The sequence below is a fragment of the Anabas testudineus genome, chromosome 24 (assembly GCF_900324465.2).
Source record: "Anabas testudineus chromosome 24, fAnaTes1.2, whole genome shotgun sequence".
Lineage (NCBI taxonomy): Eukaryota > Metazoa > Chordata > Actinopteri > Anabantiformes > Anabantidae > Anabas > Anabas testudineus.
In genome coordinates this window covers 17,550,822-17,573,060 of record NC_046632.1, presented here as the reverse complement: position 1 = coordinate 17,573,060, position 22,239 = coordinate 17,550,822, and the positions used below count along the sequence as shown (strand labels likewise).

The following is a 22,239-nucleotide window of genomic DNA, read 5'->3' as shown; positions in this document are numbered from 1 at the left end:
CTGTCTCACCTTGATAACTCTCTATGGTTATCATCGTCTCTGTGGACACATTTATGGTATGAGAGCTAATAATTCACTTCTTATTGCTATATATGCTGTTTTTTCTGTGTTTTATCATCATCATGGTCCCACACTCAAATGTTTTACAAACATCTTTTTCTCAGTGGGGCTATTTTTACATGCTGGCTGGACTTCCAGCGACAAATTTAGTTCAGTCAGTCAGTGTGGAGCTTTATGCCGTCAACCTACAAGAGTAATAAAAGCACCTGAACAAAACCATTTTGTAACAGTTTCAAAACAAAGCAGCCGAGGAAATCATCCAGTTAATGTAGTAGTAAGTTACACTGCAGCGTACAGAATCTTAACAGGGAAATTCACTCTTTTAGACAATAAAAGCACAAACACAGTTGGTTTTCAACAACAAACACTCCTGAAAATTGACAGTGTTTGAACCATATTCACAAAGTCATCATCAGATCACGTTTCCTCTCCAAATTCTGCCAATTTCACATCACCTCTTCGCATCACATTTGACCTGAAGCAGCACATACTCCAAAAATCTGACCTCAGATCAGCAGGGAGGAAGTTGAACTTGTCTGCATGACTTATTATAACCCTCAATACTGCAGTAGCCTGAGGCTAGCAGTGCTGTAGCAGTAAAAAAGTAACTTCAATGTCTTTTTTCTCTCTCAGTCGAGCGTTTCTCCGCACGTGGACTGAAGGAGTTTTCTGACCTTTGGTTTCTTAAAACCTGTTAAAACCCCATTGTGTTATTTCTGAGATGCTATACATGGCCGCCGATGAGATAATGGGCATTCATTTTCTGCATTCAGGGCCTGCACAGTTTTTTTTTTTTTTTTTTGCAGAGGCATGGTTTTCCTCTGACAGCAGCTTATGTTGTTAAAATAGGCCGGTGTGGGAACATCAGACGGCCAGCTTGTCAGGCATGAGTAATGGCAATCTGCACGGCCCGTTAGGAGAGCAAATCTCATCTGTGGGACGCTATCTGCGCCCTATTTCTCTAAATCCACTCAAATACAACCCCACCGCCGCTGGGAGGGAGCCAACACCGTGCAGTTATCAGCCTCACAGCAGACTCGGACTGACTTCAGACTTCTTCATTAGCACAGCAGATGCTTTTGTTAAGAGTTTTTTACAAGTCCACAGGAAGGCTTTCATTATGATGTCCGAGTACAGTGACTCGGGGCAATTCAAGGTGTCAGTTCCTGCCCCAAAGCTGAGTGCTGCTAACTGGAGCTGATTCTCAGCCCAAAACTTAACAAAGTTGTAATCTGCCATTTTGTTTCACTTCATTCATTCAACCTTATACTGAGTTCACATCATTTTTGTTTCAATCGAACCAAAGTTAGAGTTGCAGAGTTTAACTAAAGTAAAAGTTAGATTGATGGTTTGATTTGTGGTTCAGCTGTACAACAATATTTTCAACATGGGGATAAATGAAGTAGCTAAAAGTGGAAAAAGGTATAAATAAAACATACAGACGTGAAAAGTACTCACTCAATGTTACAAATGCTATTTATTAGTGATGTATTAATACATGAGACATACTCTTTAGCGTGATTAGTCAAAGTGGAGCTGGGTACTAACTGTAAGGTTGCAAAAGAATAAAGCGAGGAAGCTAAGCTTGTAGGAAGACCGTCGTCCAGTTGATTCAGTACGGCTGAACTTTCATAAAGCGAGTCAAAGTGTGGATGTTGGCAGGGATTCACGGTTGTGGAACCAGACTAGTATAATCTAGCTGTTCACTCAGCTGCTGGTGACCTGCTGAACACCTTGAACATCACCTTCTGATTCTCTTTCTTATCCTCTGTTCTTTCCAGACTCTTCCAGGGGAGAGAAGAAGGAGAGCAAGTGTCCGACGCCGGGCTGCGACGGGACGGGCCACGTGACTGGTCTGTACCCACACCATCGCAGCCTGTCAGGGTGTCCCCACAAAGACAGAGTCCCACCTGAGAGTAGGTCCCTCTGCTTGATGTCCTGCTGCACTGAAAACACATCCAGACTTAAAAGAACAAGTCATTTCAGCCAGTACTTCAGTTTGATGGTTGGTTAAATGTATTGCTAGATACTATTTCTAGATGCAGTAACTCCCATTTGGCCAAAACAACCACAAAAGTGCGAATAAATAAGTGACAACTATTAGTTACATAAAAATATTGTACATTATTACTAAACCTAGCAATCGGGAGATCACAGTAACTGGTGCACCTTGTTAATGTGTGTGAACACACGTCTTCCTGTACTTCTGACACTGTAACAACAAGACACCACATTCAGTCAGTCAGCTAAGTAGCTGCTGAGGTTTTATTCAACTAATGAGAATATTTCTGCGTCTGTGAAATGTTTGCAGAAATCTGAATAAAGATCTCCCTTTAAAATGAATAAATAAAAACTAAGCTGCCCAGAAGCAAATGTCTGATGTGACGGTGCTTGGAAGTAACTGGCAGCTCAGACACAGCAATACTGTCCTTTTAATCTTTACATAAAAAGTTAATTAGCAGCATCACTTACTTACTTTAGCATAAGTTAGTTTATAGATAAATATTGAAAGAAGATCTGATTTGATTTGTATTAATACTGACTTTAAATGACTTGTTGGGTGAATCGTGCAGCAGTGAGAGTAGGACAGTGTCGGGCATGTCAGCCGTCCACCATCATGCATCTGTCCTGCATGACATTTGTGTTTTCTTGTGTTTCATACGTACACGTACACTGGGTTTGACGTGGAGGTATAAATGTCCTTTTCATTTATAAATGAAGGATTTGGGATATTATAAATCTGAATTTAATGAACCCAGTGTGGAGTGCAGTACATTAGGACGACTGGTTTTAACATCTTTATACTGATCAGAAGAGTGAAATTCAAGATGAACTCCGATATCTGCAGAAACAATTTCACTTTCATCTAGTGCAAATCAGCTTGTCTCTAAGGTTGGTCATCTTCTGTTTACTGCGGCACAGCACAAAGTGTTTCTTCTTTTTGCTTTAGCTTGTGTGTCCTCCTTTACTTTCTTTTCTTCCTCATCACACCTGCCTGATGTCTGGTTTTGGTGTCTGTGTTGCTGATGTAACGTGAACAGCATGAAGAATCAGTGTGATCCAGCTGCTGGCTGCAAAAACTCTCACAACACAACCTGCATGAGAACATCTCTGAGCATCCCAACCCACTTTAATCGGGCACTAAACTCACAGGTAATGCATGTGTTACATTAGTAATAATGGGTCATAGGGCTGTTGAACCTATAGATTATAAAAATACAAAGATGATCCGAATGAAATATGAAAGAATAATAGAATCAACAGTTGTGTTGATGTATTGGACATAATGAAAAGTGTTTTCTTTTTATGGCTCTCATGCCTATTTGTGTCTAAAGCCAAGTTTACGCCTAATGTTCCATTATTGGTTGATTGATTTGAAATAGCATCTATATCACAACACTGAAGAAAGGTATCTTGTAGATAAATGTAATAACAATAGAATTAATATTAATGTACAATAACCTTTGTTCTAACCCGATATTCTTAGTTTATATGCTAACTTAACCCTACACTATACATCTTTCTCCCCACACACGGTTCCTTTTACATTTGCATTTGAGTCATCAGTTGATGTTGACGGTGCATGACAAGCTTTTCTTCTTCGTCTTATTGTCTCATGAAATTTCATGAAATGAGCACAGTGATCAAAATGGAAATGGGAATTGTGTTTCCCCAGCAGCAAAGGATTACATGGAGCAGACAAGTGTAGAAACAGAAAGTAGTTTGTGATGGAAAGTTGGTAGGTTGAGATTGAAGAAATCAAGATGTTTAACTTTAATATTCTCTACTGTGACGGACGTTTCTTTTTATTGATAGTCAAAACCTGAAGTGAACCTGCTGAAGTGGCTAAAGTGAAAAATGGAGCCATCACACATTATCGCAACAGCACTAAATCAGTGTTCGTGCTCATTTTCTGAATATTTTGCTCCATATTTGTGTGGGTCATGCAGCTGTAGTCTCTGCACGCCTAACGATCGTAGCTGAACGCCCGGTGACTCTCCTCTCTGTTCCTAACCCTCGCTGTCTCTCTCATCTTTTCCTGTCTGTCAAAGTCCTTGCCATGTATGAAAATGTTTTAAAGTGCCCTACTCCTGGCTGCTCTGGACGGGGTCATGTCAATAGCAACAGGAACTCGCATCGCAGGTGAGTGAGCGGCCTTCAGCCGGGCCGCTAACAGCTGAGTCCCGCCTCCGACACATAAATCAGCTGGTTAACAGTACAATGCTGTGGCTTTGTGTTGTCTGAGGAACATTTGTGATGTTTAGCTTCACAAGTAGATGTGATTTCAACCACAAAAGCAGAATGTCAAAGCACTTAAATAGAGTCAGTCCCATTTATTTTACAGACTGAAGAAATGTGACTTGACACATAAAAGTAACACAGATGATGAAAATGAAACTCAGCACCTGCATTCTTTAGCAAGTCTTTAAAGAAAAGTTTCACAAATCTCCACAACAGTCAGGTGTCCGTATGAATACTGAGTCAGTATCCAGTACCTGTACCTACTCGTCATGAATACATTATTTCCCTTCTGGTGTAGAGGAAGTAATAGAAAGAGGGAATTTTGTAATGAAATGGCTTCAATTACGGACGATGTCCACTTAATGTGACTAATCTGAATGATGTATGATTATAGGTTAACTTTTAAATACGTTTTTGTGCTGAGTAAATAGTGTGGATTTTACAATAGAAGCAGGTTTTCATAAAGTCTTATGGATCTTTGTTACCTGTCAAGTTCTTGTTTAAAAAAGATTTGGAGATGTTTCCTTGACGCTGATCTAACTAATTTCCTTTGGATCAAACTGTCTCAGCTTCACCACCAACATACAAAATGCTGGAACGATTCCAGATTTAGATGAATGTGGGAAAGGAGCTTAATTTTGAATTTTGGCATGGTGGGGTGTCTGCGTCACATCAGCAGTTCAGCTGCTTCACAGGCAGATCACACACACACACACACACACACACACACACACCAGCATATTTTAAAATTATGTAAAGTGATTAGGATTCACTCTCATTTTCCCACACATATGTAGACGCACTGCTCTCCGACACACACACACACACACACACACACACGCAGTCAGACACTTACAAATTAGCTCACAGACAGCAGCACACGTGCGCTGGCAGACCGAAGCATGCACACATACACACACACACACATACACACACACACACACTCTCACAGGCTCAGACGTGGCTGCAGGGTGTGTTATGTAGCACAGCTCCACTGGGAGAGGAAACAAAGCAATTGCTAGCTAGCTTAGCTTCTGTTAGCTACCAGCCTGCACAGCTTTCATGTCTGGCAGTCGCCATGGAAACACCTTCATAGCAGCAGCAGCAGCACCGATCTGTCACACACACCATCCTTTTCATATGTGTGTGAATGGATGTGTGTTGTAATAACAGTGCTTCATCCCTTCTGTTCAAGTAATTAGAAAATGCTTGGAATTACTTTACCCTGCGCTTCACATCAGAAACTTTACGCAAAGATCGGTTCAGTCAACCCAGATCTGAACCGATCTGTGCTGACTATGAAACTCTTGGTCTGTTCAGTGGGAGAAAAGCATCAAGTCATTACCAGCAACTAGTGTAGGTAGAGGCAGATGGTCAGTGTGTCTGTTTTCAGTTTGACAAAGCAAAGCTCCTTCAGCTGTCAGTCAGTGTTTTAGTGGACGTTGATGAGATCAGTAATTAAGACCAGGAGCTAAATGAATGTAGCAGGTTTATTAGGTACATCTTACTAATACATCAGTCACTGAACCAGTTTAACCCAGTCTTGGGTTGTAAAACACTCAGTCAGTAAATCAGTCAGCTTGTCATTTAATTTAAACCACCCACAGTAAAACCATCCATGAAACAGTCCAGCACTTGTTGTCAACAGTCAGTCAGTTATTAGACGAGTCCAACTCAGTCTGAAGACCAGTCATCGTGAACTAGGCCATTTGAAATCTATAATTCATTGTGAACTGCTGCTACTGACAGCTGAACCTCTCCTCATTTGGAACCAGATGCTGTGTCTGTGTCGCTGTGTGTGTGTCAGTACAGTCTGTGACCAGGCTCTGTGCTGTTGTCTCCCCCTGCTCCCCCTGCAGTCTGTCTGGCTGTCCCATCGCTGCTGCAGAGAAGATGGCAAAGGTCCATGAGAAGAGTCACTTGACTGACAGCGGCAGCAAGACCAGTCAGACATCAGACCGCGTCCTGAGGTACTGCCCACTCTGAGTTACATATATTCATATTTATAACATGGGGAAGCTGAATAGTGCAATAAGTCAGGCCTTCCTATTTCTACTGTATATGACATGAAGGCTTTGGGTAATGTCCATAGATTCCATTTGGGAAGCCCATTACCACAGGTCTTTTTGTCTTCTGGGCTGTCTGGGAAGCCAACATGCAATCAGGGACAGTTCAGACATGATGTCTTAAAGCCAGGCTGCCAAATATGAATAACACAACCAGCTAAAATTCTAAATTTGAGACCAGAGTGTAGTAAAATGTAAATGAAGAATAAACCAACAAAAAGGCTTCAGATTTAGATTTCTTTGTCTTCAGCATCAATGATGCCAAATTGTGCGAAGCTGTCCCTAGCACATAGATGTAGCCCTTCTGAGGGGTCTGGAGAGTTCTTGTTCAGTATTTCCTACGATCTGGAACCAGTTTTTACTTCCGCATTTCCACAGACTGGTTTATAATGCTCAGGTACAAACGCAGCCTCTCTTGACTCTGATTTCTTTTCAGGCCGATGTGTTTCGTCAAGCAGTTGGAGATGCCTCATTACGGCTACAAAAACAACGTTCCCACCAGCACGCCACGCTCTAACCTGGCCAAGGAGCTGGAGAAATACTCGAAGACCAGCTACGACTACGACGCCTATGATGGCCAGCATGGCGGCTATGGAAAAAGAGGTCCGTCCACCAAGTCCCACCACGGGCGAGACACCTCCCCGAAGGGCTACGACAGTAAGGAAAATGAACACACATCTTCAGGCCCATCTCCTATAATACTCACGTTAATATGATAATGAAAGGTGTGGAGTTCTTTTACAGACTTTTTTATTGGCTCCTGGAGGAAATAAATATGTCACAGTGGGTATCAGCTGTATATACACAGGCTGTGTCTGAGGTACAGTGCTGGAATTTAAACAAGGAAGAAGACGTCTAGCAGAAGCAGTCTGTCGCAAAATCAGCTGCATTCAGTTCTTATTCAGTTTCCTGTTGATATACCAGATTATCCACCTTCTGCAAACCTTAAAAGCATGTATTCAGATTCATGATGTCTCCATTCTGAATGTGGTTATACCTTTAATTTAAACTGAGCATAAAAAAAATAGATAGAAGCTGGTTTGCTGTCAGGCCTTTGTCTTGTTGAGGGGAATAAAAACCTGCAAAATGATCCCACTATGGGGGATTTCTATTCATTTTTGTATTCTGGAGAGAACATTTTGTACTTGATGATAAAAGCATGATAACACACACACACACACACACACACACACACACACACACACACACACACGCTCTCTGTATGTTCTCTTTGTTATAGCACTGAAAACCTGGTGTTTTCCACCTCTCCACAAGGCTGTAGTGAAAGCAGACCAGAGTTATGGAAATGCAAAGCTAAGAGCCTGGTTCCTCTGCGCTGTGGATGGAGGGATGGAGGGAGGGAGGAGGTGCAGATGGAGGGATTGTGAAACAGGAGAGAGATAATGGAGGCGAGCCCTGTTTCTTTGGCTGGAAGCCATTAGTGAGAAGCAGGCAGGAGGGAGGTTTTTTAGACGAGGTGTCTGCGCTTTCCTCCGTCACGACTCCCTCCCTCCTTTCCACCATCCTTCCCTCCATCAGCATCACTCCAGAGCCCAGATTCACCATCTCTCCATCATGCAATTGCTATGTCTTTAGTTTTGTTTGTGGATACAGCTCCCTCTCTTCAATTTGAGCTTTTCTTCCACATGAACCTCTGCATCTCAGCGTTTGGTCTTATTCTATATATCTTTTACCCGACACCAGCCAACAGTGTGTTAGTCCATCTGTCTTCTCCTTCTCATACTGCCTGATGTCCTTACTTGGTCTCTGGCACCCAACTTCAGACCCATTAGTCTATGCTGAACATATAAATCCTCTGTTTAAAACAGCTAAAACAGGAGAGAACTGTGGATTTGTTGGGAACTATGTTCACATTTTCTGAACCAGTCAGTAGTGATGAATCCATCCTATCGATGGCATGTTCACTTCAAGACTTACTTTACTTTGGTAGGTTAACTTACACCAAAGGTAGGATGGAATAAATAGAGATTAGAAAGGCTCCGTTATTTCATTAAACTTACTCAAACAGTAGGAATTACTGCTCTGTTGACGACTAGTTTTAGTGTCTGTTTGGTGAGAATGTGTCACAGCAGGATGGTGTCTGTGGGACTGAGAGAAAAAGAAACTTCTGTGTGTGTTTGTTCATAGTAATGAAGGAACATGTCACCCAGTGCATCAGTGTGGATCAATGATGTGTGTTTGGACAGTGGAGCTCTAAGACAATGACCAGTAAGATGTGATATGTCAACACTGAGTCTGATATATTTACCTTTTAATATAAAATCATCAGACTTTAAAAGTCTCTCCTTTCCTCTCAGGTGTGTCTATTTGTAGCATATTTTAAACAACTACTTTTGTACTTTCAGATCCTCAGTAACAACCCATCTGCTGCACAGTTTGGCCACAGGCCAGCATCACTCTAACCAATTAACCATACGTGTGTGCATCCCCGCAGCCAAACGCTACTGTAAGACGTCGAGCCCGGCCAGCAGTACGACCAGCAGCTACGCACCCAGCAGCAGCAGCAGCCTGAGCTGTGGAGGAGGAGGAGGTGGAGGAGCAGGAGGTGGTGGAGGGGGTGGAGGAGGAAGCAGCGCCAGCAGCACCTGCAGTAAGAGCAGCTTTGATTACACCCACGACATGGAGGCGGCCCACATGGCGGCCACGGCCATCCTCAACCTGTCGACGAGGTGCCGGGAGCTCCCGCACGCTCTGGGAGGGAAACCCCAGGACCTGCTGACACAGGTAGTCTCAGGGAGGGTGCACGAACACAAGACACCTGCATTAATAGGTCATGTTCTTAGGATGCACTCCATAAATATCAGATAGAGCTTTCCAAATTACACGGCAGACATTCAGGAGTGAGTCAGGTTTATTACAACTTAAAATAATAATGTAATAATGTGCAAACCAGTGCAACTGGCTGGTAAAAACCAGCATGGGCAGTATTACAGTTAGTGAGCTGTCTTTACGTAGTTTAAACCTAGTTTAGGACAAAGCTACAAAAACAAGATCCAGTCTGTTTTAAAGTCAACATGTTTGTTAATCTGTGAGCAGTTTACATACTCAGAGACCAGGTCCAACTGGTTTTAAGACTCATGATGACTTTACCATTATTTACCAGTCCAGCAGTCATCACATTTGTTTGTGTCTTTGTTCCCTAGAGTCCAGTTGGCGATCTAGACGACAGCAGCGCTGTGGATGGGACCGGTCAGCCCGGGGGTCCGGAGGGCAGCGGGACGGTGTTAACCCCTCTGCAACCCATGTCACCTCAGCGGCAGGCTTTGCTCAGCAGCCGCTGCTACCAGCTGAGCGACACCGACTGCTGGGATCTGCCTGCCGACTACACCAAGATCAAACGTCTGGGAGACGAGCAGGACCACAAAGAGGTAACGGGAAGGACTACGTCACTTTTCATATTCAGTTTACATCCAGCAGAAACTGCAGACCTCAGAGCAAAATAAAAAGAAAATTTTAAATGAGTATTTTAAAGTTTACATTTTTCACATTTTCATGTAGAATTTGCAATTTAATTTATACTTTTTTAACAAAATCAGTCACAGACTACAGAAAGTTTAACAGGTAATAGAAGTTAAATTACCTGGAACACTTTTAAATGTCCTTTTTTTTCCTAATAATTCTCAAATTATTTCTTGAAAGCTTCCAGGAAATGACTAAGTTATGAAAGCACTGCTCTATTTAACTGTAAATGAATATTACTTTATTTCACCTCCATTCTACGACACGTTAATCGTTGTATTTGTTCAAATAAATGCTGCCTGGGTAATTAGCTGATTTGCTGTGCAGTGAATGAGAGACGCTAGCAGTTAATTCTATGGCTGCAGCTAACAATTATTTTAGTAATCCAGTCATCAATCGATTATTCCACTGATTATTTGAACAATCTGATAATAACAACTAATTGGTTTTTGCTTTATTGCTTTATACTCAAAGCTAAACTCATTATTGCAAAGGGCTATTTTACATTCTGTGTATTTTTAATAAACCATTTTCTAAAAAAACTAATAATACATAAATATTATTATAGGAATGCAAAACTGAACACTGTTAAAGGAATTTACACATTTTTATGTGCGTCTTACGAATATTGAGTTTACATTTTTAAATTTACTAGAGTTTACCAGGTGTTCAAATTTCATCGGATTCTGTTCATGTTTATAGAACTTGTATCAGTCTACATCAGTCTGTAGATCCGTCGTTCATCCATCAGTGAATGGATTTTGGTTGTCGCCACTCATCTTTATCTTTTGGTCATTAAACCAACATTGAATAAATCATAAAGTGACAAAAAAAAAACTCTCAGTTCTGCTCGTGCTCAATGCTCCTGTGTCCTTACAGTTGTGATGAGGCTTTAACCACTTAACTTAAGGTGTATTTTGGCAGCCTGTCCGCTAACCATGCAAAGTAAGCATGAAATTGAGAGATTTAAGGAACCCAGAGTTTGTTTTAAAGGGCGCAGGCATAGATTGAAAGATGATTACAGTTTATAAGCTGTTAAAAGGGATGCTTGTCCCCTGGTGCATTGCAGAAAGCACCATAGAGAAATTGTGGACTTATTTTGCGAGGGCGTTCTACTGGTTGCTGGTGGTGTGCATAATTTTTGCATCACTTTACATACATAAGAGTGAATTTTGTGAGTTTGGAAATGTCCAGAGAGTGTGTGTGTGTGTGTGTGTGTGTGTGTGTGTGTGTGTAGTATTGTGCACCTTCACAAAAGCCATGAAAACAGCACACAATGGTAAAGTTGTAAATTGCAGCAGAGTTTTTGTTGTTTTTCTTCACCCTGGAGCCACAAAACAGTTCAACACTGCAAACAGCCAAATAATAATGAAAACCTAGAGACAAAAGGGTGCGGTAAGAGATGAGTTCACTTTATTCTCAAGGAGATAAATAATGTTGATTAAAGTTCTGAGTGACAATCTGGCAGCATGAAGCTACTCCTAATCAGATCTAGCTCTGTATTTATCAAATTTAATTACACTGAAGACTGCTCAAAAACAACTTAGCAGTGAAGAAGTTCTTTGCTAAGTGTGAAGAATAAAGCCCATTTATCAGGAGACTTACTCCTACTTACAGTGAAGTGTACGACTAACCTGAAAGAGCAGCTCTCAAGTGATCACGTAATTAAACACATGTGCTCTGAGCAGCAACAGCCGAAATTGTTAATTTAACTCAGTGATATGTTTTTCTGAAAACACGTATGTAATTCAAACTCTTTAATAAGGTCATTTTATGTGTGAAATCTGGAAAAGCCCCAGTAGCAGTTAACACTTGAACTTAACCATTCAGGCTATTTATGATATAGAAATAAGGAGGAATTAATGAGAAATTGGCTGAAACATCAGAAAATAATACGACAGGCTGAATCTAGTGTCACACTCGTGTGCAGACATGGAAAGTAAAAGGACTTTTTTCTGCTTCAGGGGTTAAATTGTTTATTATTTATTGCAGTTTAATTTCCATATTAAAGTCCTACAGATTTACACAAGTTCAATTAACTAGTAACAGATGCTTCATCTCCTTCTTTAAGACGTGAACTCTGTCATTTGGTATTAACTAGGATAAATAGAAGATTCTGAGACTGTCAGTACTGTTGGTACAGACTCATAGTACAGACTACAGTGTAATGATGGGTATTTGTCAAATGGACTAAATTTTCAGCACAATACATGTTTTCCCAACAATTTGTGCCAGATTACACTGGTTTAAAAATATTTTTTTACCTTTAGTATTAGTCGAGATGCAGTCGGGAGAACAGAGGAGGGTTTAACATACAGACATGTTCCCCAGTCAGACTATAAGTGGAGACACTGCTCCAACATTATACAGTAAATTGATGTTAAATAAAATAAATCTTTACTGATTAAAAAAGAGTTTACATGTTAAAAGGAACAGAAACACAACAGATGACTGCAGCTTAGAGTGCAGTCAGTTAAAAGGCTTTTCTTGGCTCAAACTAATGGATTCTGGAGGACAGTGCTCTGTATTTCTGCACTATCGTCCCAGTTCAAACTGTTCAAAAGTTCAGTGAGAACAATTATTAACATTAAACCTGAAATCTAAAATGTTCCAGTTGGACATTACAGCAACACGTGTCTTGGTAAATAATACATATAAATATATTATAATTAAAAAGTAAAACATACTTTATTATCCACATCAAATGAACAATAGCTTCTGAATTAGTCCATAATTCCTCCTTTAGAAGTTTGATGATAGAACAGATGCAGACAGTCTTCAACAGGCTCAGTGCGCTCCCATGTGGACAGAAGCAGCAGTGCGTCAGCTCAGACTCAGCAGCTCTGTGAGTGAACACTTCAGGAGCCCGAGCACGGTGCATTAAAATGCTGAATTATACCTCTAATACATTAGTAAAACACGATAGATCGTCTGCACGCTTTAAAACCTCACAGATCTGATATCACACAGAGCAATCCATGCAGCAAATTGCTACATTTACCGCCTTGGCTTTAGAGCGCTGAAGTGAAAGGTTTTAATCAGGAGAGTAATTGCGTTTGTTAATGAAGCACGACATCGCAGAGGAGGCCGGAGCCTGGAGCTCGGCGGCTGATGGGATTTTCTCCAGACAGTCCTGAATGATTTCTGCACCTGACTGAGGAGGTGTGATGTGTAGACTGCAGAACGGGGTGGAGCGCCTGCAGAAGCCTGAGAACTGGTGCTGGTGTGTTGAGATGATCATGGGAACACTGGAAGAACGAAGAAACATTTATATGCGGACTTTATCTGGATGTTGTGTTCAGCTGGCAACAATAAGAAGCTGAAGCATCAAACACTGAATTTACATTTACTCTGTGGTCTGTTCTTTACTTCAGATTAAACTCAAAGGATGAGATAATCAAACTGCTAGAACTAGACATTACTATAAATTAAAATACACAAATGAAATGTATAGAAGTATAACTTCTTTAAATGGCCTGTTTAATTTAACAACAATAAATAAATGAATGGTTTGATGACAGTAAACTTGTAATGCTGTAATTCTGTCGTCTGTTAGTCTCGCAAATTAAATCTACTTTGGTTCTTTGTTCAAATTCACACACTTTCAAATTGAAATAGACAGAATGTTTTGTGCCTTGTGTAAACTGTGTTTCGTGGAGTTTGTATTAACATGCTGTAGTCTGCTTATTTCTCGTCCCTGCACCAGAGCGACGAGCTGGACCCCTTCCAGGAGCTGCTGGACGAGCAGCGCTACCCGGCCGAGGTGACCATGCCGAGCCCCAAACACCACAAGTACCCGCCCTGCAAAGAGAGCAAGAAAGAGCTCATCACGTAAGGCTCCATCCCGATTAACACGACACAGCTTTTCTTTACTGTCTTCATTTAAACAGACGACATGTTGAATAAATACATCACTACCATTCAAAAGTTCCCATGAAATGTGAAACATTTTCCCTCTGATCAAGAATACATTTGTCTTAGTTTTGGGAATTTCTGATGGATATTGATCTGTTTATGGATGGTTTTTCACTTGTTTTTTGCATATAGTGCAGTTTATTATTAACTTAACTAGCTGGTACTTAAGAACTGTTTGTTGTTTGCACTTCTCATGGAAACTATCCTAGTAATTAAAAACTAAATATCGAGTCAGTAAAGAGGATTCACATAGGGTCAGTTCTTTCCTGGTGAACTTCTCGTCTTCTCCTGAAGGTTGTCGAGCTGCCAGCTCAGCGACAAGAACATCCGCGGGATGATGACGACCAACACACAAGAACTCAAGTGAGTCTACGCAGTCAGTAAATGAGAAGAGTGAGAACAGTCCTCACACTGTTGTTACCATCAGGTGATAAATGTGAGGTTGTTTAATCTTCCTGTTTGTCCCTCAGGTGTCCGACTCCCGGCTGTGATGGATCTGGACACATCACTGGAAACTACGCCTCCCACAGGAGGTACAGTAATAACACATATTCATAGTACTGCTGCTTCTAGACACACAGGAAGCCACAACAAACACACACCGTACTTCACCATGCCTGTTTTTGTTCATTGTCCTGCAGCCTGTCGGGTTGTCCACGAGCTAAGAAGAGCGGCATCAAAATCCTCCATAGCAAAGAGGACAAGGACGACCAGGAGCCAATCAAGTAAGATCCCTGAGGGGCTTCATGGCTCTGTTATGGAGTCAGTAGGTGTCAGGAGGATATTTAGAGAACTGATTCCTTCACATTAGCACATTTTATAGTCAGTCTGCTAATTATGCCTTTCTGATGAAGCCTGATTGGTTTAGGGTCCAACATGTATACAGAATTTATGATTCTCTGATCACTTAATCTGACAGAGTGAGCATCTCTGAACACAAAAATAATTTATAGAAAGTTTTTAGTCATTTAAAATGAACAAACATGACAGTTTTATAACCTGATAAACACATGACACTGTATGTGGTCTGATACATGGTGTTGTTGGAATGAAGGCACTGTGTCCATCAAGCGTTTGACAAATTCCTCCATCTTCTGTCTCTTAAAATGCTGCCAGTGTACACTGACCTTTCTGACTTTAGGAATGAATATTTTAGAGAGGAGCTCCTCCACTTTACCTCCCAGTCCCAGCAGGCTGAGACCAGTAAAGGTTAACACCAGTGAACATGTGACACTTTTTTGTTAAAGCAGAGCTCTAATGTTAAGCCCAGTGACCTTGTGAATAATCTAAAGTTCAGCCGGTGTCAGTCTGCAGCCAGCTGTTGCTGCCACCTCTGTTCCATCCACCATCATCATTAACAGTGGAATAATAATTAAACTTAACCTGGGCTCGGCTGGGGAGCAGCCCGCCGACGCTCGCCTCATTCTAATTAGCCCAAATGTCACTGCGAAGGGCGTTTTGGGATGCAGGGGGCAGAGCAGAGTTTCTGAAAGCTGAGGAGGTGTCATATGCAGATGGAGCGGTGTTTATCCCGCTCATGGTTACACTGCTGCAGCCTGGACGCCTCGGAGCAGAAGAAAGGGGGAGGAGAGTGGGATGTAGGTGAGGAGGTCGTGGAGTCTTAACTCTGTGACTAAGTCCTGAACAGAACTTTGGTGGACACCAGCTAAAGAACTGTACTGGATGTTTTAGCTCAGACATGAGAAGTTCATCAAGCTTCTTCACGTCTGTGCTCATTTTATTTGTTTATTGAAGAGTCATGTATAATCTGATGTTACGTCACCTCAGTTTATGAGGTAGCTGCACGCTGGGATGATGTGTTTGGAACGTGAAAAAGCGATCAAAGTGAGACCTCTGTGTTTGTTCTTCCTCTCAGGTGTCCAGTCCCAGGCTGTGATGGACAGGGTCATGTGACGGGGAAGTACGCCTCCCACCGCAGCGCTTCTGGCTGCCCTCTGGCTGCAAAGAGGCAGAAGGACAGCTACGTCAACGGCTCGCAGTTTGTCTGGAAATCTGGCAAGACAGACGGCATGACCTGTCCGACCCCCGGCTGCGACGGCTCGGGACACGTCAGCGGGAGCTTCCTGACTCATCGGAGGTGGGACCTCCAATTTAGATTTATCACTGGTGGTTTACAATCACTTTTAAAAAATCTTTCCCGAAGGTTTTCTTGAGCTCCGTCTTTAGCTCACATCATTTAACTAAATAAGATTTGATTTAAAAAGTGATCTTAATAACTTCATATATAATAACTACGTTACCTGCTGTGGATCCTACTAACCAGATCGTACCCTCATATTTACACTTACACCCAAATCTTCATTCCTATGAACATCAACCAGCAACACTTCATCAGTTTGTGTATTTGTTTGATTCCAGTCTCTCCGGCTGTCCCCGTGCCACCTCCGCCATGAAGAAGGCCAGGATGAGTGGGGTGGAGATGCTGACAATCAAGCAAAGAGCAAGTAAAGGTCAGAGCTACAGAGACACATAGAAAAACCTTTACTGCCCTAAATGCCTCATAGTTCGTATTATGTGCTGTTGTGAAATCAACTACAGCAAAAAACAGAATGAGAAACGTTTCTTTTCAAAGAAATAAAATCAGTTGCTGCCAATAATTTGTTTTTGGTTTCAGGAATAGAAAACGATGAAGAAATCAAACAGCTGGATGAAGAAATCAAAGATTTGAACGAGTCAAACAATCAAGTGGAGTCTGACATGATAAAACTGAGGACACAAGTAAGACCGGCTGTGTTGTTCAGGTTTACGTTCTCCGCTCAGATTTCATTCACAGGTTTCCTAATAAATATTTCTATATTTCACCTATCGACTATTACAATACAGTATATACAGAACAGAGTATCACACAGTCTGGAGCTGGATGTTACTGTCACCAGCACTAAAACCAACATTTCATTTTCAGGGCACGTTGTCACTTTTATAGTTTAGTTTAGTTTAATATAATTAGATTTTATCATTTTTGTGATCAGCTTCAGGTTTTGTGATGTGACTGAGTCACGTTGTTGCTGAGGGATTAAGAAACTCAACATTTGTCCTGTGATCCAGCAAAGGCGTAAAAACACCCAGTGATTGATTGACATGTGTTGTAGATCACCACTATGGAGACCAACCTGAAGTCCATTGAGGAAGAGAACAAGGTGATCGAGCAGCAGAACGACTCGCTGCTGCACGAGCTGGCCAACCTCAGCCAGTCCCTCATCAACAGCTTAGCCAACATCCAGCTTCCACACATGGTAAGAGGGGAGTCGACAAGACTGAACCAAGGGGAAATAGTTAGTTAAGACTAAACACTTGAGTGTTTGAATAGAACTTTTACAGGAAAGCAAATAACACACTCACCAAGTACTTTTTACATTTAAATGTAATATTTTGTTTGTATATATATATCAGCAGGAAATTCACTTATTGATTGTAAGAACTGTGTTTTGTATTTAGTTTTATTTTGGAAAAGACTTTTTTGCCCTGATTGTCGTTTGTCAGGAAGCAGCTTCAACAAAGGTTCTTAAGACTTTAATGTGTTTGTTTGAAGCAGGTAGTAGTTGATTATTTAGTTGTTCACTCTGGGCTTCAGTCACATTTCTGTCTCATATGTAATGTGCTAAATGTGTTTCTGTCAACTCTGAAATGTTTTTTTCTTGAGACTGAAGACTTGAATTCTGCTCAGGGAGCTGTTAAAGTCGTCTTCAGTCGTTTTTTGTAGTGAAACTCAGGTTTTTTCTTCATCTGCTTCTTTCTGTTCGCCACTTCCTTTTTTCCCAGCAGTCCATGCTGTGCTTCTTCTGTGCTTTACTACACCTCACAGAGTTTCACGTAAAGAAACGGAGCCGCCGTTTTTCCGTTTGAGTGAAGTCCTCATGACTGTTTTGACGTCATGTTGTCTCAGTGTAGAAAGAAGACTGGGGCTAATTGGATAATCTCTGAGTTGTTTGATAACTGGGCTCTCTGCTTCCTGTCCTCTTCTCATTCATAAGCGGGATCTCTTCATGTAACACTACAAGGGAAACGTCCGTCTTAACAAGGAAGTTCATCTTTATCCCTCCAGACACAGGCTCTAAATCAAGTGGCCTTAAATACGTTGGTTTACATCTGACAGAGAGGACGTGTCTGCTAGAATGTTCCTTCTCTTATTTGCAGGAAAATACCAAACTGAATCTACGGCTCTGTTCACACTGCAGACTTCGTTCTCTGATCTCACCTTCCATCTAGAAAATGACATAAGAACTCTGATTTGCAGAGTAAATCACAGAATGACTCCTTTTTGTTTCGATAAAGTCGTTTATTAAAGTTAACTTTGAGGATTACTTTGTCAGAAATGTGAAACCTTCAGCTGCAGTTTGAACAGAGCGTGAGGGGAAAGACAACTTGTTAAAGCGGACGTTGGGTTTTTTCTCGGTGTAGTTTACGAAGCCTTGTGACCGCCAACGTGTGTCTAGCGGGCTAATAGACTTCTCTGTACACCCTCTCCTGTAGAGACCGCTGCCACAGAAAGAGGCCCCAGTAAAGCATAACTGCTGTTTACAGATGCCTCCCAGAGTAAGAGATCCATTTATCCTTTATCCAATTATCCTTCTCTTCTGCACTGTCATCCCTCCCTCCTATAACTCCTTTTGCCTACTGTGGTATGAGCACGTTACAACTATCACTCAGTACTGCAGTGTGTAACTCAGTTATTATTACTATTACTATTAAAATGACCTCCCCCGTCCCAAATACTAAAAATCAACTAGTTTTAATGAAATGGACCTTGTTTATAATGAGAGCAAATATTCTAACAAGAGCAATAGTATATTTAAATAGGCACAAATAAGAAGGACATTACAAAAACGAGAACATAAGTAGATATGGTATATAGAGTGCATTATATTGAGTTTAGTAACATAATGAAGTAAATTAATTCAAAGTCAGATAAAAAAGTAAAAGCACCGATATTAAGTGAAGTGTTAGGGTTAGGGAAGAGCAAAGGGAAGTGGTGGTCTGAGACCACACTGTGGATGGATACAACTAAAATAAACCGATTATTTAGATTGTTTTTAGGTAATTATTATAATGTATAATAACATTTTCCAGGGAAAACTGATTAAGTAATGATAACAATGCAGAAGGCCAGGCCTACTGTCGTACTTTACAGTTGACACTGGTCAAATCTGCAAGATAATTTCCAGTGGACAATTTAAAAGGGCCAACATCAACAACATCAGTGATCATCTGAATATATATACAGGCCACACTAGACTAGCACTGGAACTAAACCATGGCATTAGAAGTTTAAGATGAGTAACCTTTGAATATGAATGTAAATCCCAGACATACTGTGCTGAGAAGGCAGATACACGCCAAACAGAACTGGGCCTAACTTTAAGCATCGAGGTACATCACAGTTAAAACCAGGTTTATCAACCTGAACACGTTTTGAACAACCAGAATCTACCAGCTGTGTGTCCTTCATTCACCCATGAACCTCCCATTAGTTTTAAACATCCTGATTTTGTCTCCATATGCTGAACATTAACTTTCCATCGACTCATCAGCTAACCATCCCTCCTCTCCTGATTTTGCATGGTTTAGAGTTGCATTACGCAGACTTAGGTATAGATACTGAATTATTATAGGATAAAAGAGGCGTACTTCAGTGAGTTTGTATAACAGGGCCATGCTTTCCTGACGGTGTTCCCTTCCTCCCCTGCTTCCCACCTGTCTTCCAAACCTTTCCTGCACTGTTTTACAGACGATATACCCATGTGCACCTTCTCTTAACCCTCTGATTGTTTGTGTCTTCATGGGTTTCTTTCCCCTTGTAGGAGCCAATGAATGAACAGAACTTTGACACTTATGTGAGTACACTGACAGACATGTACACCCACCAGGATCAGTACCAGAGCCCGGAGAACAAGGCATTGCTGGAGAACATCAGACAGGCCGTTCAGGGCATCCAGGTCTAGCCCTGTCTGGGGCCAGAAAAATCAGATGCAAAGCAAAAACAACGATTTTAAAAAAGTCATAAGAGGGAGAATGGGTTGTTCTTTGCTTCTGTAATCTGCCATAGCTCTTTTATTTCTTCTGCTGTTATGCTCTCAACTCCATGGGTATCCTTTCTTTTTTTTTGGATTGTTGTTGCCTTGCTTTGAAAAACAATTAACATTTTAAATGAACATTCACGTTTTGTACATTTTCATATGACCCAATATAATGTGATGTAATGTTTATAGCTGCTAATGTATGCACATTCTAGTGTACATGTATGTATTTATTTATTGTAAGCTTGAATCATTCCTTATGTTAATGCGATTTACATACATTGAAAAACTGGGCATCACGGGTTTAACAGGGAGCAGAGCAGCGAGGGGAAACATGAAGAGCAATCATTCTCAACAGGCTTTTCTGATGAGCTGGAAAGCTGGAGCTCGTAAAACGGATGTACATTTCTTGATTTTTGTAATGTTTGAAAGTGGGCCGTGTGACACACTATTACTGTAAATGTTTATCTAAAATTAATGTGAAGAACCAATGCTGTAAGCAAGGAGATTACAAACATCATGACACGGAAACGTACTGGTGCAAATCCCATCATCCCTTTCGGAGTTGTTTCGTTTCAAACTGTCGCTTTTCTTTGTTCATGTGATGAATGAAGCAGAAAGACCAATGGCTACAGAAAATGGAGGAGACAATCTGCCATTTTGAATTTATTTTAATCATTAATCTTGACTAGCTAATAGGACAATGTGTCAGCAATATTGGTATCATAAATATTCAATTGTTTGTTTAGATATGGGATGCAATCTCTGAAAAATGTTTGGGTATATGCAATTTCTTATGAATAAACTAGCAACAAGCTGACAGGTCTTTTTACTAACTATAAATGTATTGCGTTTTGTATAAACCTTTTACTACAATCATGCTGTAGGAATCTGACACGGGTGAAAGGACTTTGGTTCTGTCATGTTCAACTTTGCACAGGGACACCTTTGTTTCCATGTTTTGATGTTTTTTGTTGTTGACTAAGAGGCACTTGGCAGGTGAGATGATTTGTAGACATGATTTTTCATGATTTAAAGGCTGATGGCTGCACTGGACTTACAGGGTCAATTGTCCCCATCTGTCATTGTATATTGCACTCGTTCTGTAGAAAACGTCTTTTCAATCATGCATCTTATTGTCTGAGCCACAGTGGGACATGATGCCAGACGACAGGATGACCAAGCAACATTTTTTTTTTATTGTCTTTGATAGTTACTGAAAACATGAATGAAAACTAGAGCCAGCAGTTGTAAGTGATCTCTGTGCACTGATTTTACTGACTGAGTATATGATCTGAATTGGCCTTACGATGACGTTTGGTCTGAAATCACAGTACTGATTAATGCAGGATGCAGGTTTTCTGAATACCGATCATGCATGCACTTTACTGGAGTATCTCAAAGTATCATCATGTGGCAAATGAAGCAGAAACTGTATTGTGAGTTTGTGGAAGCTGACTTTTAATAAGACATGCTGGTGATGCATATTTGAAAGTAACTTGGAGCAAAGTTTACTGAGCTGCTTAGTCATTTAAAGGAACACTCCCCCTCTGCTACTCTGTTATATCTTTTAAAAGTAATGGAAGAAAAACTAAATTTACTACAACCTAAACAACCATGTGTCAGTTTCCCAAAAAGCTTTTGTTGAAAGACCTCCTCCAAGGCAGCAGGCTTATTTTGGAATCGCACCCCTTTGGCACAAAGCACCACAATGACAGATGCTATTTCTTACAATAGTACTGAAATGTCAACAACGCAAGTTTACAAAAGTGGTCTGGTTGGGTTCAGGTTCAAAATCAACACAGGAAGGGGTTAGTGAAAATATTCGTTAACATTATGTGACACAAGGCTGCCAAGGATTGTTGTTCATGACTAAATAAAACAACTGATAGATAAAACACAGATTAATAAATAAACTGATTTCAAAGATGGATATATGTATTTACCCCGGTCCTCAAAGGGCCGTTTGGATTTGTGAATCCCAGGTTTTCATAGAGACTATGTCTTCAGTATGAAATGATCTTTTAATTTTATATCCTCTAAATTGTGTTTGGTTGGAATCAGAGACAAATCTTGAAAAGTGGACAAATATAATTTAAACGCCAGCCACTAAGCGAGCAAGATTATCACAGGAGAGACCACGTTTGTGTGAATGTGTGTAATTTGGATAAACAAACTTTTCAAATTAAAGTAGAAAATATATTAGAGATTCAAAAGGACATCACGAGTTAACCATCTATAATGACATAAAACCTGATGCAGTGATGCAAGAACAGCAGTTTGATAGTTAAAGATTACAGTCCAGTTTTCCACGGGAAGGTTAAATTAAACAGTAAACTGCTAACAGGGGGAGTTTTCCTTTAAAGATGTTTTTTGTGGGGACTTTACAGCAGAGCCTCATTCCCTGACTTCACATCTTTGGCCAAAGCTTTGTGTCTGCA

At 40.8% G+C, this 22,239-nt stretch overlaps 1 protein-coding gene across 2 annotated transcripts in view; it reads left to right on the top strand.

Annotated features, from left to right (window-relative positions):
• myt1la (myelin transcription factor 1-like, a) overlaps positions 1 to 21,696 on the top strand; it is a 49,975-nt gene extending 28,279 nt beyond the window's left edge. Inside the window, exons 9-24 of one of the 2 annotated variants that reach the window (XM_026341466.2) lie at positions 1,842 to 1,976; positions 4,113 to 4,203; positions 6,162 to 6,272; positions 6,805 to 7,025; positions 8,824 to 9,113; positions 9,533 to 9,757; positions 13,528 to 13,679; positions 14,058 to 14,126; positions 14,234 to 14,296; positions 14,405 to 14,488; positions 15,640 to 15,861; positions 16,143 to 16,234; positions 16,399 to 16,502; positions 16,874 to 17,017; positions 18,255 to 18,317; positions 19,583 to 21,696. In XM_026341466.2, coding sequence (XP_026197251.1) covers positions 1,842 to 1,976; positions 4,113 to 4,203; positions 6,162 to 6,272; positions 6,805 to 7,025; positions 8,824 to 9,113; positions 9,533 to 9,757; positions 13,528 to 13,679; positions 14,058 to 14,126; positions 14,234 to 14,296; positions 14,405 to 14,488; positions 15,640 to 15,861; positions 16,143 to 16,234; positions 16,399 to 16,502; positions 16,874 to 17,017; positions 18,255 to 18,317; positions 19,583 to 19,723 — 2,207 coding nt within the window. In that variant the 3' untranslated portion in view covers positions 19,724 to 21,696. The remainder of the gene's footprint in view (positions 1 to 1,841; positions 1,977 to 4,112; positions 4,204 to 6,161; positions 6,273 to 6,804; positions 7,026 to 8,823; positions 9,114 to 9,532; positions 9,758 to 13,527; positions 13,680 to 14,057; positions 14,127 to 14,233; positions 14,297 to 14,404; positions 14,489 to 15,639; positions 15,862 to 16,142; positions 16,235 to 16,398; positions 16,503 to 16,873; positions 17,018 to 18,254; positions 18,318 to 19,582) is intronic. The other variant, XM_026341465.2, reaches the window with a different exon arrangement.
• The last annotated feature ends 543 nt before the right edge of the window (positions 21,697 to 22,239 follow it).